The sequence below is a fragment of the Salmo salar genome, chromosome ssa02 (assembly GCF_905237065.1).
Source record: "Salmo salar chromosome ssa02, Ssal_v3.1, whole genome shotgun sequence".
NCBI classification, from domain to species: Eukaryota; Metazoa; Chordata; class Actinopteri; order Salmoniformes; family Salmonidae; genus Salmo; species Salmo salar.
Window position 1 is genome coordinate 56353267 of NC_059443.1, and position 19990 is coordinate 56373256.

The 19990-nt window shown below is 44.7% G+C and overlaps 1 protein-coding gene across 1 annotated transcript in view; it reads right to left on the minus strand.

Moving 5' to 3' along the window:
• Window positions 1-19990, minus strand: part of LOC106587823 (keratin, type I cytoskeletal 18-A) — a 31392-nt gene that overhangs the window by 4797 nt on the left and 6605 nt on the right. The window contains exons 5-9 of the mRNA XM_014176486.2: window positions 17805-18086; window positions 13037-13171; window positions 12072-12292; window positions 2314-2573; window positions 858-960 (exon numbers count right to left, since the gene is read on the minus strand). Of these exons, the coding sequence (XP_014031961.2) occupies window positions 858-960; window positions 2314-2573; window positions 12072-12292; window positions 13037-13171; window positions 17805-18086 (1001 nt within the window). The remainder of the gene's footprint in view (window positions 1-857; window positions 961-2313; window positions 2574-12071; window positions 12293-13036; window positions 13172-17804; window positions 18087-19990) is intronic.

Below are 19990 nucleotides of genomic sequence, written 5' to 3' on the forward strand. Positions count from 1 at the left end.
ACTTAAATAGCGAATGGAGGACGATTTTCCCGTGGTAAATTTTTTATGCTAGCCAGGTAGGCTATACTGTTGTAAAGAGAAGCAATGTGCTTAATATGAGAAAAGTTGATAAATAAATATAGTAGGCCTAGCCTATACAAGCTGACGGGATCCTCTTTTTAATAGATGCCATCACTCTGTTTTTTCACACAATGAAATAGCTTATGGAAATGTTGTGCAACATGAGCTCATGGTCTCTCATGAAGTGTTTGATTAGATTTTCAAATACATTTTATTTATGTCAGAGTGATTAGAGGGACATGCTAGACTACAACTATAAACGTAGAGTACAAAGCTGGTGTTGTTAAGTGTACCCTGGCCACAGTAAACCTGGGGTAAATCCTAATATGGTATCTCTAACTGATGATTGGTCCTATATGATTGCATGGGTGCATGACTTTTACAGTAAAAGGTGTAAGTCAGAGAACCCTTCCCAAACACACAATGATTGTACATGCCCCATAAACAGTTAATTGTGATAAGTATCTAATTCAAAGTCAAGGAAAGTTTACGAGATGACACAGTTAGTAAAACAACTGGCTTAAGCACCAGGGCGACGATGACTCTGAAAGCAAAAATATTTATGCAGCTGTTCCTATCCCGGTTGGTACAGTGTACTCAGCACAATAGAGTGCTGAGTACCAGGCAGTTAGCAAGTTTGGTAGGTTACTAATGACCATCAGCAGCATCAGAGCTTAGAGAAGCCTAATTACCGTGACTAAACGGTCATGTGAAATTTGACTGCCTTCATGACTCGTGACCGCTCGTGTGGCGGTAATACGGTCACCGCAACAGCCCTAGGTCTGATAAATACTTACTCCACTGTGCCAGTGCCCTCTGCACTCTCCCTCACCACGTTGCCTTGGAGGATCTCCTGGGTCTTCACTGTGGAAATCCTCAGATCGTTGTCTCTCTCTGGCTCTGCACATAAAACACATACTCAAATCAAATAGAAATTTGATTGGTCGCACACACATACACTACATGACCAAAAGTATGTGGACACCTGCTCGTCGAACATCTCATTCTAAAATCATGGACATTAATATGGAGTTGGTCCCCCCTTTGCTGCCATAACAGCATACACACTTCTGGGAAGGCTTTCCATTAGATGTTGTAACATTGCTGCGGGGACTTGCTTCCATTCAGCAATAAGAGCATTGGTGAGGTGGGGCACAGATGTTGGGCGATTAGGCCTGGCTCACAGTCGGTGTTCCAATTCATTCCAAAGGTGATTGATGGGGTTGAGGTCAGGGCTCTGTGCAGTCCAGTCAAGTTCTTCCACACCGATCTCGGCAAACCATTTCTGTATGACCCTCGCTTTGTGCACGGGGGCATTGTCATACTGGAACAGGAAAAGGCCTTCCCCAAACTGTTGCCACAAAGTTGGAAGCACAGAATCATCTAGAATGTCATTGAATGCTGTAGCGTTAAGATGTCCCTTCACTGGAACTAAGGGGCCTAGCCCAAACCATGAAAAACAGCCACCGACCATTACTCCTCCTCCACCAAACTTTACAGTTTGCACTACACACTGGGGCAGGTAGCGTTCTCCTGGCATCCGCCAAACCCAGATTCGTCCGTAGGACTGCTAGATGGTGAAGCGTGATTCATCACTCCAGAGAACGCGTTTTCGCTGCTACAGAGTCCAATGGCGGCGGGCTTGTGTGCAGCTGCTCGGCCATGGAAACCCTTTTCATGAAGCTCCCGACGAACAGATCTTGTGCTTACGTTGCATCCAGAGGCAGTTTGGAACTTGGTAGTGAGTGTTGCAACCGAGGACAGACGATTTTTACGCGCTACGCGCTTTAGCACTCGGCGGTCCCGTTCTGTGAGCTTGTGTTGCCTACCACTTCGCAGCTGAGCCGTTGTTGCTCATAGACGTTTCCACTTCACAATAACAGCACTTACAATTGACTGGAGCAGCCCTAGCAGGGAAGAAATTTGACAAACTGACTTGTTAGAAAGGTGGCATCCTATGATGGTGCCACGTTGAAAGTCACTGAGCTCTTCAGTAAGGCCATTCTACTGCCAATGTTTGTCTATGGAGATTGCATGCCTGTATGCTCGATTTTATACACCTGTCAGCAACGGGTGTGGCTGAAATATCCGAATCCACAAATGTTTTTATATATAGTGTATTTAGCATACTGAATGTGTGTGTGTGTGTATGGTGCTCCTGCCTGATTGTGTGTATACGAGTGTGTATATGACTATTAACATGAATATGAGTGTATCATTCTGTGTGTGTATGTGTCTGACCACGTCACCCACCTGTAAGGATGACCAGGCTCTGTTGCCTATGCAGCGTTAGTGCAGGGCTCTTCCTCAGGCCGTTCTCTGTCACAGACCACTGCTGGGGTCTCTCAGGCAGGGGCTCGGACAGTGGCTCCTCAGGGGTCACTGCGGGGTCACTGAGGCCGTTCTCCTCCACTCCATTCTCCTTGGGCTCCTCCCCTATGGGGCCTGGCTCTCTTATGGGGCCCCTCCAGCGCCGTAGCCCCATGACCTGTCCGTTACGCCCACCTGGGTACCTGTGAATAGATGAGAAAACATGGTGAGTAGGACTCAATGGAATCTGTGTGGCGGGACACCACTTCGGCAGCTGTCTCAGATGCTGTCTACATATTTGATGGATAACTTTAGCAATTTCCGTGCACTCAAGGAAATTGCCTGGCAGAAGGATATCTTATAGTGTGGTCAGCATTTTATTTTACCTTTATTTAACTAGGCAAGTCAGTTAAGAACAAATTCTTATTTTCAATGACGGCCTAGGAACAGTGGGTTAACTGCCTTGTTCAGGGGCATCCGAATCATGATATGGACAGAGCAGATTGATACAATACAGAGCCTGGCATCTTGAGTTAAGCAAGTGCATTGTGATCTTCTGAGAATATAGATATAAATCCAATAGACCTCGAGAAGATCTAGGATGCATCATCGAGCGTCACCTTACTCAACCTGGATGGTCATAAAACTAGATCATGTGGGGTACCTCCCAGATCAATAAAAGTTGGTACTAAAACATAATTATGAGGCCTGCTGGGGTGAATGTGCTAAAATGAGGGACAGATCTGCGATGTACAAATATAATGGCCGTGAACTGTCTGTGCTTGAATGCATTCGTGTGACCAGCCTGTGAATGCCTCAGTGATGATAATTGAGTATAAACTTTAGGCCTGTAAATTGAATGGAATCTTCCGTAATAAATGTTAAGAGGAAACGACATTAAAGATCTTAGTGAACGAAAGCCACGAGGTGAAGAGGTGAAAGTGGGAATGTCTGGTACAGAACAGCTGGTAGTTTAAAACTGTCTTATATCTGTGCACATAATGCAGAGAAATCCATCTGTCTGTCTGCCTGTATGTCTGTCTGTCTGCCTTCCTGCATGCCTTCCTGCCTGGCTGTCTGTCTGCCTGTACTGTATGTAGGTAAATACACTGAGTGTACAAAACATTAAGTACCCCTCACCCCATGGACTCTACAAGGTGTCGGAAGCATTCCACATGGATGCTGGCCCATGTTGACTCCAATGCTTCTCACAGTTGTGTCAAGTTGGCGGGATGTAATTTGGGTGGTGGACCATTCTTAAATCTTGAAAAACCCAGCAGCGTTGCAGTTCTTGACACAAACCTGGCACATACCATACCCCGCTCAAGGCTTAAAAATCCTTCTTTAACCTGTCTCCTCTCCTTCATCTACACTGATTGAAGTGGATTTAACAAGTGACATCAATAAGAGATCATAGCTTTCACCTGGATTCACCTAGTCAGACTATGTCATGGAAAGAGCAGGTGTCTGGTGAATTTCCAGTAACCAACAGTTTCGCAATTACATTGACTCTGTCTCAACCTGCAATTATTTTTGATTCTTTATGCAGCTGCAACAGTAAAGAAAGTCATCTGTCACACTCCTCAACAAAAGAGAAAGACTCAACACGTAAATGTAGTTGTTTTGACAGAGAAACAAAGGGGATAAAATATGAGGAATCCTTTTTTAAGTTACCTTCATCCTATAAACTCATTTTCAAATCAAATCAAATTTTATTAGTCACATGCGCCGAATACAACAGGTGTAGACCTCACAGTGAAATGCTTACCTAAGAGCCCCTAACCAACAATGCAGTTTAAAAAAACCCGGATAAGAATAAGAGATGAAAGTATCAAGTAATTAAAGAGCAGCAGTAAAATAACAATAGCGAGACTACAGTATACACAGGGGGGTACCGATACAGAGTCAATGTGCAGGGGCACCGGTTAGTTGAGGTAGTAAGTACATGTAGGTAGAGTTATTAAAGTGACTATGCATAGATGACAACAGAGAGTAGCAGTGGTGTAAAGAGGGGGGGGGAGCAATGCAAATAGTCTGGGTAGCCATTTGACTAGATGTTCAGGAGTCTTATGGCTTGGGGGTAGAAGCTGTTTAGAAGCCTCTTGGACCTAGACTTGGCGCTCCGGTACAGCTTGCAGTGCAGTAGCAGAGAGAACAGTCTATGACTAGGGTGGCTGGAGTCTTAAACAATTTTTAGGGCCTTCCTCTGACACCGCCTGGTAGAGGTCCTGGATGGCAGGAAGCTTGGCCCCAGTGATGTACTGGACTGTTCGCACTACCCTCTGTAGTGCCTTGCGGTCAGAGGCCGAGCAGTTGCCATACCAGGCAGTGATGCAACCAGTCAGGATGCTCTCGATGGTGCAGTTGTAGAACCTATTAAGGATCTGAGGACCCATGCCAAATCTTTTCAGTCTCCTGAGGGGAATATATTTTGTCATGCCCTCTTCACGACTGTCTTGGTGTAATTGGACCATGTTAGTTTGTTGGTGATGTGGACACCAAGGAACTTGAAGCACTCAACCTGCTCCACTGCAGCCACGTCGATGAGAATGGGGGCGTGCTCGGTCCTCTTTTTCCTGTAGTCCACAATCATCTCCTTTGTCTTGATCACGTTGAGGGAGAGGTTGTTGTCCGGGCACCACACGGCCAGGTCTCTGACCTCCTCCCGATAGGCTGTCTCGTCGTTGTCGGTGATCAGGCCTACCACTGTTGTGTCATCGGCAAATGTAATGATGGTATTGGAGTCGTGCCTGGCCGTGCAGTCATGAGTGAACAGAGAGTACAGGAGGGGACTGAGTACGCACCCCTGAGGGTCCCATGTGTTGAGGATCAGCGTGGCGGATGTGTTGTTACCTACCTTTACCACCTGGGGGCGGCACATCAGGAGGTCCAGGATCCAGTTGCAGAGGGAGGTGTTTAGTCCGAGGGTCCTTAGCTTATTGATGAGCTTTGAGGGCACTATGGTGTTGAACGCTGAGCTGTAGTCAATGAATAGCATTCTCACATAGGTGTTCCTTTTGTCCAGGTGGGAAAGGGCAGTGTGGAGTGCAATAGAGATTGCATCATCTGTGGATCTGTGGGGGCGGCATGGAAATTGGAGTGGGTCTAGGGTTTCTGGGATGATGATGTTGATGTGAACCATGATCAGCCTTTCAAAGCACTTCATGGCTACAGACGTGAGTGCTACGGGTTGGTAGTCATTTAGGCAGGTTACCTTAGTGTTCTTAGACACAGGCACTATGGTGGTCTGCTTGAAACATGTTGGTATTACAGACTCGGGCAGGGAGAGGTTGAACATATCAGTGAAGACACTTGTCAGTTAGTCAGCGTATGCTCGCAGTACACGTAATGGTAATCCATCTGGCCCTGCGGCCTTTTGAATGTTGACCTGTTTAAAGATCTTACTCACATTGGCTGCGGAGAGCGTGATCACACAGTCTTCCCGGAACAGCTGGTGCTCTCATGCATGTTTCAGTGTTATTTTCCTCAAAGCGAGCATAGAAGTAGTTTAGCTCGTCTAGTAGGCTTGTGTCACTGGGCAGCTCTCGGCTCTGCTTCCCTTTGTAGTCTGTAATGGTTTGCAAGCCCTGCCACATCCGATGAGAGTCAGAGCCGGTGTAGTACAATTCGATCTTAGTCCTGTATTGATGCTTTGCCTGTTTGATGGTTCGTTGGAGGTCATAGCGGGATTTCTTATAAGCTTCCGAGTTAGAGTCCCACTCCTTGAAAGCGGCAGCTCTAGCCTTTAGCTCAGTGCGGATGCTGCCTCTAATCCATAGCTTCTGGTTGGGGTATGTACGTACGGTCACTGTGGGGATGACTTCATCGATGCACTTATTGATGAATCTAATGACTGATGTGGTGTACTCCACGATGCCATCAGAGGAATCGCGGAATATATTCCTGTCTGTGCTAGCAAAACAGTCCTGTGGCTTAGCATCTGCTTCATCTGAACACTTTTTTATTGATCTAGTCACTGGTGCTTCCTGCTTTAATTGTTGCTTGTAAGCAGGAATCAGGAGGATAGAATTATGGTCAGATTTGCCAAATGGAGGGCGAGGGAGAGCTTTGTATGCGTCTCTGTGTGTAGAGTATAGGTGATCCAGAGTTATTTTTCCTCTGGTTGCACATTTAACATGCTGATAGAAATTTGGTAAAATGGATTTAAGTTTCCCTGCATTAAAGTCCCCGGCTACTAGGAGCGCCGCCTCTGGGTGTGTCACGTCCTGACCAGTAATAGGGGTTATTTGTTATTATAGTTTGGTCAGGACGTGGCAGGGGGTGTTTGTTTCATGTGGTTTGGGCTATGTATTTAGGTAGAGGGGTGTTTGGTTTATGTGGTTCGGGGTTTGTTAGTCTATGGTCTATGTTAGTATATTTTCTATGTTCTATCTAGTGTTTTGTATTTCTATGTGTAGTTAATTGGGATTGGACCTTCAATTGGAGGCAGCTGGTTATTGTTGTTTTTCATGGGTGTTTGTAGGAGATTGTTCTTGTTTAGCTGTTTGCCTGACAAGACTGTCCAGTTCGTTTTGTATACGTTTCATGTGTTTTCCTTCTTCACCAAATAAAAAGAAGATGAGTATATATTTTCCCGCTGCGTCTTGGTCTCTAACCTACGACACCCGTGACAGGGTGAGCGTTTTCTTGTTAGCTTATGCAGCTCATTCAATGCTGTCTTAGTGCCAGCCTCTGACTGTGGTGGTATGTAAACAGCTACGAAGAATACAGATGAAAACTTTCTCGGTAGTTAGTGTGGTCTACAGCTTATCGTGAGATATTCTACCTCAAGCGAGCAATAGCTCGAGACTTCCTTAGATATCGTGCACCAGCTGTTATTTACAACAATACATAGTCCGCCGCCCCTTGTCTTACCAGACGCCGCTGTTCTATCCTGCCGGTACATTGTATAACCAGCCAGCTGTATGTTGATATTGTCGTCGTTCAGCCACGACTCCATGAAGCATAAGATGTTGTAGTTTTTAATGTCCCGTTGGTAGTTTAATCTTCCACGTAACTCATCAATTTTATTTTCCAAGGATTGCACGTTTGCTAGCAGAATGGAGGGAAGTGGGGGTTTATTCTATCACCTACGAATTCTCAGAAGGCAGCCCGCTCTTCGGCCCCTCTTTCTCCGCCTCCTCTTCACGCATATCACCAGGATTAGCTCCTGTTCCCGAGGAAGCAGTATATCCTTCGCGTCAGGCTTGTCAGAGTTGTGAAAGGAAAAAAATGATTCTGCTAGTTCGTGGTGAGTAATCGCATAAGAGACTGTAGAGGCAACATTATGTACAAAAATAAGTTACAAACAACGCAAATAAACGAACAAAAAAACACAATATTTTGGGGGCACGTAAAATGTCTGCCTTCTTCTCCGGCACCATCTTTTGGATGTTTCATTTAATTGAAAACGTTTGGGAACAAGGTGGTGCTTTCCTACAGTTGAAGTCGGAGGTTTATATACACCTTAGCCAAATACATTTAAACTCAGTTTTTCACAATTCCTGACATTTAATCCTCATAAAAATACCCTGTCTTAGGTCAGTTAGGATCACCACTTTATTTTAAGAATGTGAAATGTCAGTATAATAGTTGAGAGAATGATTATTTCAGCTTTTATTTCTTTCATCACATTCTCAGTGGGTCAGAAGTTTACATACACTCAATTAGTATTTGGTAGCATTGCCTTTAAATTGTTTACCTTGGGTCAAACATTTCGGATAGTCTTCCACAAGCTTCCCACAATAAGTTGGGTGAATTTTGTCCCATTCCTCCTGACAGAGCTGGTGTAACTGAGTCAGGTTTGTAGGCCTTTTTGCTTGCAAACATGCTTTTTCAGTTCTGCCCACAAATTTTCTATAGGATTGAGGTCAGGGCTTTGTGATGGCCACTCCAATACCTTGACTTTGTTGTCCTTAAGCCATTTTGCCACTACTTTGGAAGTATGCTTGGGGTCATTGTCCATTTGGAAGACCCATTTGCGACCAAGCTTTAACTTCCTGACTGATGTCTTGAGATGTTGCTTCAATATATCCACATCATTTTTCTCACTCATGATACCATCTATTTTGTGAAGTGCACCAGTCCCTCCTGCAGCAAAGCACCTCCCACAACATGTTGCTGCCACCCGCGTGCTTCACGGTTAGCATGGTGTTCTTCGGCTTGCAAGCGTCCCCCCTTTTTCCTCCAAACATAACAATGGTCATTATGGCCAAACAGTTCTATTTTTGTTTTATCAGACCAGAGGACATTTCTCCAAAAAGTACGATCTTTGTCCCCATGTGCAGTTGCAAACCGTAGTCTGGCTTTATGGCGGTTTTGGAGCAGTGGCTTCTGCTTTGCTGAGCGGCCTTTCAGGTTATGTCGATATAGGACTCGTTTTACTGTGGATATAGATACTTTTGTACCCGTTTCCTCCAGCATCTTCACAAGGTCCTTTGCTTTTGTTCTGGGATTGATTTGCACTTTTCACACCAAAATATGTTCATCTCAGGGAGACAGAACGCGTCTCCTTCCTGAGTGGTATGACGGCTGCGTGGTCCCATAGTGTGTATACTTGCGTACTATTGATTCTACAGATGAACGTGGTACTTTCAGGCATATGGAAATTGCTCCCAAGGATGAACCAGACTTGTGGAGGTCTTGAATTTTTTTTAGGCCTTGAAATACATCCACGGGTCACCTTCAATTGACTCAAATGTCAATTAGCGTATCAGAAGCTTCTAAAGCCATGACATCATTTTCTGGAATTTTCCAAGCTCTTTAAAGGCACAGTCAACTGAGTGTATGTAAACTTCTGACCTACTGGAATTGTGATGCAGTGAATTATAAGTGAAATAATCTGTCTGTAAACAATTGTTGGAAAATGACTTGTGTCATGCACAAAGTAGATGTCCTAACCAACTTGCCAAAACTATAGTTTGTTAACAAGAAATTTGTGGAGTGGTTGAAAAATGAGTTTTAGTGACTCCAACCTATGTGTATGTAAGCTTCCGACATCAACTGTATGTATTTGATGTGTTTGATGATAAGGTTTTGACAGTCTGAATGTGCATGGGAAACAAAATATGTGTCATTATAGGCGTAGGACCCTCATTTGAGAGTTTTTATAGCATGTTTTCATGTTCTGTTAAAAGCAACTGGGGCATCTTCATTTTGGTTAATTTGCAAACTGAAGGAGAGTTCATGCAACTTAAAATGGTCTCCATCCTTCCTCATGTCCTCACAGATCCTGAGATCATCTTTCGCATACTGACTAACGATTCACAACCTTCACTTTCGATCCCTTTTCTTTAAAATGTATAGTGCCCTCAAAAAGTTTCTCTAGCAAAATGCCTTCAAGTTCCTTCACCGTCTCGTTAAGAAATTCAATGTGATACAATTTCTGTTTGGACATTTTAAAGTTGTATGAAAGCTTATCCTGCCTGTTTATTTCATCCATCTTCATTCATAATGCAGAAGTTCATTTCGGGTCATGCCATTTTATACCTCTCAGCGCTTTATGGTTCTTATTTATAGCTCAGGTTTACGGTTTAGGATGAAGACCGCCAGCTCATTGCTGTGAATGTGCCCTGTAGCATAAAACTGTTTTAAAATGTAATTCCACAATATAACTTTATATCAGCTATCTCACCCTTAGTAGGTGCGTATTCATCTGTGTGCATCTAAACTCAGCAAAAAAAGAAACGTTCTCTCACTGTCAACTGCGTTTATTTTCAGCAAACTTAACATGTGTAAATATTTCTATGAACATAACTGAGACATAAACTGAACAATTTCCACAGACATGTGAATAACAGAAATTGAATAATGTGTCCCTAACAGTCAGTATCTGGTGTGGCCCCCAGCTGCATTAAGTACTGCAGTGCATCTCCTCCTCATGGACTGCACCAGATTTGCCAGTTCTTGCTGTGAGATGTTACCCCACTCTTTCACCAAGGAACATTTCTGGGGGGAATGGCCCTAGCCCTCACCCTCCGATCCAACAGGTCCCAGACGTCCTCAATGGGATTGAGATCCGGGCTCTTCGCTGGCCATGGCAGAACACTGACATTCCTGTCTTTCAGGAAATCACGCACAGAACGAGCAGTATGCTGGTGGCATTGTCATGCTGGAGGGTCATGTCAGGATGAGCCTGCAGGAAGGGTACCACATGAGGGAGGAGGATGTCTTCCCTGTAACGCACAGCGTTAAGATTGCCTGCAATGACAACAAGCTCAGTCCGATGATGCTGTGACACACCGCCCCAGACCATGACGGACCCTTCACCTCTAAATCGATCCCGCTCCAGAGTACAGGCCTCGGTGTAACGCTCATTCCTTCAACGATAAACGCGAATCCAACCATCACCCTTGGTGAGACAAAACCTCGACTCGTCAGTGAAGAGCACTTTTTGCCAGTCCTGTCTGGTCCAGCGACGGTGGGTTTGTGCCCATAGGCGACATTGTTGCCGGTGATGTCTGGTGAGGACCTGCCTTACAACAGGCCTACAAGCCCTCAGTCCAGCCTCTCTCAGCCTATTGCGGACAGTCTGAGCACTGATGGAGGGATTGTGCATCCCTGGTGTAATTCGGGCAGTTGTTGTTGCCATCCTGTACCTGTCCCACGGGTGTGATGTTCGGATGTACCGATCCTGTGCAGGTGTTGTTACACGTGGTCTGCCACTGCGAGGACGATCAGCTGTCTGTCCTGTCTGCCTGTAGCGCTGTCTTAGGCGTCTCACAGTACGGACATTGCAATCTATTTCCCTGGCCACATCTGCAGTCCTCATTCCTCCTTGCAGCATGCCTAAGGCACATTCACGCAGATGAGCAGGGCCCCTGGGCATCTTTCTTTTGGTGTTTTTCAGAGTCAGTAGAAAGGCCTCTTTAGTGTCCTAAGTTTTCATAACTGTGACCTTAATTGCCTACTGTCTCTAAGCTGTTAGTGTCTTAAAGACCGTTCCACCGGTGCATGTTCATTAATTGTTTATGGTTCATTGAACAAGCATGGGTGTCACGCCCTGGCCATAGAGAGGGTTTTTGTTCTCTATTTTGGTTAGGCCAGGGTGTGACTAGGGTGGGCATTCTATGTCCTTTTTTCTATGTTTTGTATTTCTTTGTTTTGGCCGGGTATGGTTCTCAATCAGGGACAGCTGTATATCGTTGTTTCTGATTGGGAGACATACTTAGGCAGCCTGTTTTCCTTTGGGTTTTGTGGGTGGTTAATTTCTGTTTAGTGTTGCTTACCTGACAGAACTGTTTGGCTGTTGTTTTGTTTCTTTGTTTATGTGTTCTCAGTACAATAAATACATGATGAGCACTCAACACGCTGCACCTTGGTCTACTCCCTTCGACGGCCGTTACAATGGGAAACAGTGTATAACCCTTTACAATTAAGATCTATGAAGTTATTTGTATTTTTACGAATTATCTTTGAAAGACAGGGTCCTGAAAAAGGGACTTTTCTTTTTTTGCTGAGTTTATGTCTACTGAATTGACCAGAAATCAAATCAAGCTCAGCTGCACCATTCTAGAGTAAAGCCTTGCTCTTGGGGTTACAGTTACACATGTCAAATCTCAGGGAAGGTTACTCATCACCATGTAGTTCACCAAACCTCCTCTGCTACATCTGCCCCAGGATCTGTACCAAATGACATCCTATTTCATTTTTAGTGCAACACTTTTGTTGAGGGCCCTGTCTGTGACCATTAGCCCCCTCACCTGCCCTCCTCGCGCTCCAGCAGGCGCCTGTAGGTGGCGATCTCTTTCTCTAGCCTCATCTTGGTATTGAGCAGCTGGCCATGGCGATCTCGCTGCGTGGCCAGGCCGCCCCTCACCTGCTCCAGCTCGCCCTCCAGGCCTTGGATGACCTGGGACAGGCCCTGCAGCTGGCTGGAGTACTGACGCTGGGTGTGGTGGAGGGAACTCTCCAGACCTTTCTCCTGGGGAAGGGAAAGACAGAGGAGAGAGGGTGGACAGGAGAAAATGATGTGGGACAGAGAGACGAGATGGGGAGCAGGTGAAAAGGGACAGATCGGACAGTGGAGATAGAGGAGAGGGCAAAGGAGATGGAGGGGAGAGGGAAGAGGGGATAGAGGAGAGAGTGGAGAGGAGATGTAGGGGAGAGGAGAAGTATTAGAGAGGGAAGAAAAGATGGAGGAGAGGGGAGAAGAGAGAGGAGATGGAGGAGAGAGGGCAGAGGAGAAAGAAGAGAGGTGAGAGGGGAGAAGGGAGAGGAGAAGAGAGGGGAGAGGAGATGGAGGAGAGCGGGGAAATAGCAGGATCAGAGAGATTAAATAATTGTAAAAATGGAGAGGGGGAGAGAGAGCAGAGAGGGGATGAGAAGGTGGAGCACACCGATGGAGAGGGAGGACAGTGTAGAGGGGAAAGAGGGAATATGATAGAGGAGAGGGTGGATAGGGACAAAAGGTGATGATAGGATGACACAGAAGGTGGAACAGAAGAGAGAGTGAGAGGGGACGGGGTAGAGGGGGAAGAGGCAAGAGTATACGAGTGAAAGAATCACCAATAGTGCTTTCAGAATGAATAAAGATGAATGCTCTCCAAACTCTACTGATCCATTATGGGTGTTTGGCAGGGACAGGAAGGTACTGTATGTGTCTGCCGCAATGCTGAGCCTAAAGTGGTGTGTGTGTGTCTGTGCATGTGTGTGTGTGTGTGCTCACCAGAGCATGTAGGGACTTGATCTCCACCTGCAGGCAGTGCCACTGTTTCCTGGCCTCGGCCAGCTCTGCCCGCGCCTCCCTGAGGGCAGTCCCTCCGAGGTTCACCTGAGCCCATGCTGCCTCTTCTGCATTGAGCTGGGGAAGAGAGAAGGAGGTCATATAACACACACACACACACACACACACACACACCATTCACATGGACCTCCACAAAAATAAAGTTCTGATGGAGATAGATACTGACACACACACAAACAGGAACAGTTCACATGGAACTCAGACACACACACACACACACACACACACACACACACACACACACACACACACACACACACACACACACACACACACTTATACAAATTGGCACCTGCACACACACTCATAAAAACTGGTACCCACACACACCCATAAAAACTGGCACCCACACACATTGGCACAGAGCCAGAAGAAAGTAAAGTACACAAAGTAAAACAGCTCTAAACCATGACTTAAACTTGATGAAACATTGTAAATAGGCTTCACACCTTTATAAATCTACCTGTAATAATTTTCCCCACAGATTCCCACAGGGCACAAACACGTTGAATCAAGTTTGTTAGTTAAACATGAAACTGACGCTTGTGCCCAGTGGATTCCTAGAACCTGTGGACATCATAATATTACTCTGTAATTACTGTGTAAACAAGAACATATTAGGAGCAATTATTGTAAATGTTAACCTTAACAAGTCATTTTACAGTAAGAAGGATAACATAATACAGTGGGGGGAAAAAGTATTTGATCCCCTGCTGATTTTGTACGTTTGCCCACTTACAAAGAAATGATCAGTCTATAATTTTAATGGTAGGTTTATTTGAACAGTGAGAGACAGAATAACAACAAAAAAATCCAGAAAAACGCATGTCAAAAATGTTATAAAATGATTTGCATTTTAATGTGGGAAATAAGTATTTGACCCCTCTGCAAAACATGACTTAGTACTTGGTGGCAAAACCCTTGTTGGCAATCACAGAGGTCAGACGTTTCTTGTAGTTGGCCACCAGGTTTGCACACATCTCAGGAGGGATTTTGTCCCACTCCTCTTTGCAGATCTTCTCCAAGTCATTAAGGTTTCGAGGCTGACGTTTGGCAACTCAAACCTTCAGCTCCCTCCACAGATTTTCTATGGAATTAAGGTCAGGAGACTGGCTAGGCCACTCCAGGACCTTAATGTGCTTCTTCTTGAGCCACTTCTTTGTTGCCTTGGCCATGTGTTTTGGGTAATTGTCATGCTGGAATACCCATCCACGACCCATTTTCAATGCCCTGGCTGAGGGAAGGATGTTCTCACCCAAGATTTGACAGTACATGGCCCCGTCCATTGTCCCTTTGATGCGGTGAAGTTGTCCTGTCCCCTTAGCAGAAAAACACCCCCAAAGCATTATGTTTCCACCTCCATGTTTGACGGTGGAGATGGTGTTCTTGGGGTCATAGGCAGCATTCCTCCTCCTCCAAACACGGCGAGTTGAGTTGATGCCAAAGAGCTCCATTTTGGTCTCATCTGACCACAACACTTTCACCCAGTTGTCCTCTGAATCATTCAGATGTTCATTGGCAAACTTCAGACGGACATGTATATGTGCTTTCTTGAGCAGGGAGACCTTGCGGGCGCTGCAGGATTTCAGTCCTTCACGGTGTAGTGTGTTACCAATTGTTTTCTTGGTGACTATGGTCCCAGCTGCCTTGATATCATTGACAAGATCCTCCCGTGTAGTTCTGGGCTGATTCCTCATCGTTCTGATGATCATTGCAACCCCATGAGGTAAGATCTTGCATGGAGCCCCAGGCTGAGGAATATTGACAGTTCTTTTGTGTTTCTTCCATTTGCGAATAATCGCACCAACTGTTGTCACCTTCTCACCAAGCTGCTTGGCGATTGTCTTGTAGCCCATTCCAGCCTTGTGTAGGTCTACAATCTTGTCCCTGAAATCCTTGGAGAGCTCTTTGGTCTTGGCGATGGTGGAGAGTTTGGAATCTGATTGATTGATTGCTTCTGTGGACAGGTGTCTTTTTTACAGGTAACATGCTGCGGTTAGGAGCACTCCCTTTAAGAGTGTGCTCCTAATCTCAGCTCATTACCTGTATAAAAGACACCTGGGAGCCAGAAATCTTTCTGATTGAGAGGGGGTGAAATACTTATTTCCCTCATTAAAATGCAAATCAATTTATAACATTTTTGACATGTGTTTTTCTGGATATTTCTGTTGTTATTCTGTCTCTCATTGTTCAAATAAACCTACCATTAAAATTATAGACTGATCCTTTCTTTATCAGTGGGCAAACCTACAAAATCAGCAGGGGATCAAATACTTTTCCCCCCCACTGTAGTTAGTTACAGTATGTACAATGCATTCAGGAAGTATTCAGACCCCAACTCAGGCCCTATTATAAAATGGATTAAAAAAAATGTCCTCATCAATCTACACACGAAACCCCATGATGACAAAGCAAAAACTTTTTATTTTTTTATTTTAGATTTTGAAACTGAAATATGACATTTACCTAAGTATTCAGACCCTTTACTGAGTACTTTGTTGAAGCTCCTTCGGTTATTGCCTTGAGTCTTCTTGGTATGACGCTACAAGCTTGGCACACCTGTATTTGGGGAGTTTCTCACATTCTTCTCTGCAGATCCTCTCAAGCTCTGTTAGGTTGGATGGGGAGCGTCGCTTCCTGAGCACTCTGGAGTAGGTTTTCATCAAGGATATCTCTGTACTTTGCTCTGTTCATCTTTCCCTCGGTCCTGACTAGTTTCCCAGTCCCTGCCCCTGAAAAACATCCCCACAGCATGACGCTGCCACCACCATGCTTCACTGTAGGGATGGTGTAAGGTTTCCTCCAGACGTGACGCTTGGCATTCAGGCCAAAGAGTTCAATCTTGGTTTCATCAGACTAGATAATCTTGTTTCTCATGGTCTGAGAGTCCTTTAGGTGCCTTTTGGCAAACTCCAAGAGGGCTTTCATGTGCCTTTTACTGAGGACTGGCTTCCCCAGATCTGTGCCTCGACACAATCCTGTCTCGGAGCTCTATGGACAATTCTTTCGACCTCATGGCTTGGTTTTTGCTCTGACATGCACTGTCAACCTTATATAGACAGATATGTGCCTTTTCAAATCATGTCCAATCAATTGAATTTACCACAGGTGGACTCCAATCAAGTTGTAGAAACATCTCAAGGATGATCAATGGAAACAGGATGCACCTGAGCTCAATTTCAAGTCTCATAGCAAAGGGTCTGAATACTTATTTAAATAAGGTATTTCTTATTTAAATAAGGTATTTGCAACATTTTCTAAAAACCTCTTTTACTTTGTCATTATGGGGTATTGTGTGTAGATTGATGAGGATTTAAAAAAAATGAAATCTAATTTAGAATAAGGCTGTAACGTAACAAAATGTGGAAAGAGTCAAGGGGTCTGAATACTTTCCGAAGGCACTGTATGTGCTTCAGCCAACTCTGCTTCGCCGACAGATCTGGAACCAGGCTGTAACAGGGCTGTATTCCACTCCAGACCCCAGTCCACTCTGACATAAGGGGGCTCTAACTAGGAGGGCAACAAACAAAGTCATTCTGCAGAGCAGACGCTGGTTAAGTACCAGTAGCTGCCTGCCTGCAGCCATGAGCCAAGGTGCTTAATCACGCCTGTTACATCAAAGTTACTGGTTGCATCCCAAATGGAACCCTATTCCCTAAAAATTGCACTACTTTAGACCAGAGCCCTATGGGAGCCCTATGGACCCTGGTCAAAAGTAGTGCACTAATTAAGGAATAAGGTGCCAATTGGGATGCAGACACTGTGCCACAGACGGTAAAACTGACCAGACGCAAACAAGACAGCCATGATGAGTGACTCATTCTATTCCCCCTATTCCATTGAAACTGAAATGCTCCTATTTCAAAACCTGAAATATGAGCTGAAATATCATCTCATGGGCAATAAGCGAAACTGACTAGACGGGCTGCGATATTGTTGAAAAAAACATAGCTATGAGAGGAAGCTATAGGTCATTTGCTTAACATATCATATTCCCTGAAATCAAAACGCTCCTATTTCAAAGCCTGTAATACTGTCCCCATCAGATGTGATGTTGTCGAAAACAACAGCTATGGAAGGTGGCTATAGGCTACTTGCCAATTGCAAGTTATCCTTTTCAACTGAAATCCAAATGCTCCTCTTTCAAAGACTGAAAAGATTACTGTCCTCAGCTGATGCCTTATAAGGACTTAGCAGTAAACAGATCAGAGAGGCCCGTTACAAGTGGTGTATTACAATGCTGCGGTTGTGGTTCACGACGTATCAATATCTAAATAGGTTGTATGTAGCAGCGTTTCAATATCGTAGTAAAAGTTGATCTCTTCTTCGGAGGTAATGGATTGTCTATGGGTACCTTTCTGTATGTGGAGGGGTGTGTGATGAGGATAAAGAAGGAAGGAGAGAGAAGGAGAGAGAGAAAGAGGGATAGAGGTGAACAACCCATCTCAGACCTCAGACCACCTCAGAGCTCCGACACTAATTCAGTACAACAAATCAAAATAAACCAACTCCTCTTATCTTACCACATGCCACTGCGTTGCCTGGAAACAGCTGAGGTGAGCTATAATCAGGGTGTGACTAGGTGGCAGGGAGCCAAGGGAGGATGAAAGGAAAGACAGAGAGAGAGGGATGGATGGAAGGAAGGAAATAAAGAGAGGGGGAGGGACGAAGGCAGTGGGACACTGCGTACCTGTGGGAGAGATCCTCCATGGGCTCGGGGTCTGAGTGTGGCTCCGAAACGGCTAGGCCCGGCAGCGGAGCATGGAGCTTGATTTGGGCCGGCGGCCAGGCCGGGGTGTCGGTCATCTGGGACTTGATTTAGGCCGGTGAGGCTGAGGCGGTCGCACTGCGTCCTGATTCGGTCGAGGAGCTGGGAGAGCTCCATCCCTGTGCCATCCTCCTCCCACGCTGTGGCCGTCACTAGCAGCGCATCACAAGAGTCGGCCTGCTGCTGCTGCAGAGCACGGGCTGCCTAAACAATGAGCCAACCAGTGAGAGGTAGAGAGAAGAGGGAGAGAGCGACAGGGAGATATATGAATGTAAGAGAGTATACAAGAGTGTGTGTGACAGCGAGAGGTGATGGATCTGAGAATGAAGGAGAAAAAGGAACAGAGAGAGAACGAGGGCAGAGGAAGAGAGCAAGAGAGAGAGAGAACAGTGTGAGAGCAGGCACACGCAATGCAGGGGAGGGATAGAGTCTGTTATTGAGCCTGAGAGTCTGGGACAGTGTGTGTGTGTGCGTGCGTGCGTGTGTGTGTGGGAGAGAGAAGCTGGATCACGTAAAGACCTGAGTGGAGGATGGGAAGGGGAGTATTAGTCAGCAGGAATAAAAAGGGGTTAGTAAAAGAGAAAGAGAGAGAGAGAAGGGTGGGAGGATGACACGAAAGCATTGAAAGGGAACGGTTGGTGTGAAACCTAACAAGCCTTTCCACTGAGGTCAATAGGGGAGGTGTGCAAAAACAGGAGTCTGGTTAATGGGCTGATAAGGAGAAGGTGTTCTGAGACGCTGCTCTTTCTTTACAGTAGCTTGCCTCTCTCTCTCTCTCTCTCTCTCTCTCTCTCTCTCTCTCTCTGCTCTCTTTTTTGTCTCACCTTTCTCTCCCCTCCGCACATAAACATTCAAAAAAGAACGAGACAGTGGGAATTATCAAAGGTGGAATATACTGTACAAACACACTGGATGCTGATCAGTAAAAAGTAAATGAATTTCCTCCTAATTGGAACAGGACGTAGAGTTGGATAACCCCTGCCAGAGTCACTTCCCACTGGGCACAAACTGGTTGAATCAACGTTGTTTCAATGTAATTTTTTGACGTATTGTGATGTGGAATCTACGTGGGAAATATATTGGATTTGAAAAAAGTAATCAACGTAAACTGTTGTTTTGAGGGTGAAACTTTAACCACAGGATTATGTAATCATGGTAACCAAATTTCAACATAGACAAACCTTGTATAAAATATGTTCAATTTGTAACTTTAAAACAATGTCAGATCTTCAACGTTATATCCAGTATCAGATTTTTTAAATTATTATTTCAATTCAACCCAGAACTGGAAAAATAGACAATAAAATAGGCCAATGGCTTCAAGCTCTGGTTGATTTCAATTGTAATGATATTTAGTGATATTGGAATGTTTTTGGTTGTCAACGCAACCAAATATCAACATTTGAAGGAGATGTATCTTCTGCTTGGATAGTTCCATCTGTGCCACTGATTAGTCTGACTTTTAGTCCTTTTTGTCTACAAATTAATCATTGATATGTTGAATTCACGTCTGCATCTCAACCAAAAATCTAATTTAAAGAATTGGACTTCATCAAAACAAACCGAACTTTAAATGCCCATTAATCAAAGTTTGTTTTGATTCAGTCCTATTTTTTTACTTGGATTTTTGGTTGAGATGCAGACGTTTCATCAACATATCAATTTGGAGATAAACTGGAATTAAAGCCAGACTAAGTCAGTGGCACAGCTGGAACTATCCAAGCAAGAGATAAATCTCCTTCAAATGTTGATATTTGGTTGCGTTAACAACCAAACACAATTCAACGTTATTTTTGAAATACAATAAATAGCCTATTAACTTGTCGACATGTTAACAAATGATGTGTTGGATTCATGTCTCCAACTCAACCACAAATACAAGTTGAAGAATGGGATTAAGTCAGTGGCTCAAATGGAACTATACAAGCAGTAGATACATCTCCTTTAAATGTTGATATTTTGATGCAACCAAACACAATTCAATATGATTTTTACAGTAAATAGCCTAAAGTTAAGGCGATCTTACAAACTAATGTTACAGTATTTATTCAACCTTTTTACGGATGTCTTTACCGTACAGACCCTTGCAACCGTACAGACCCTTGCAA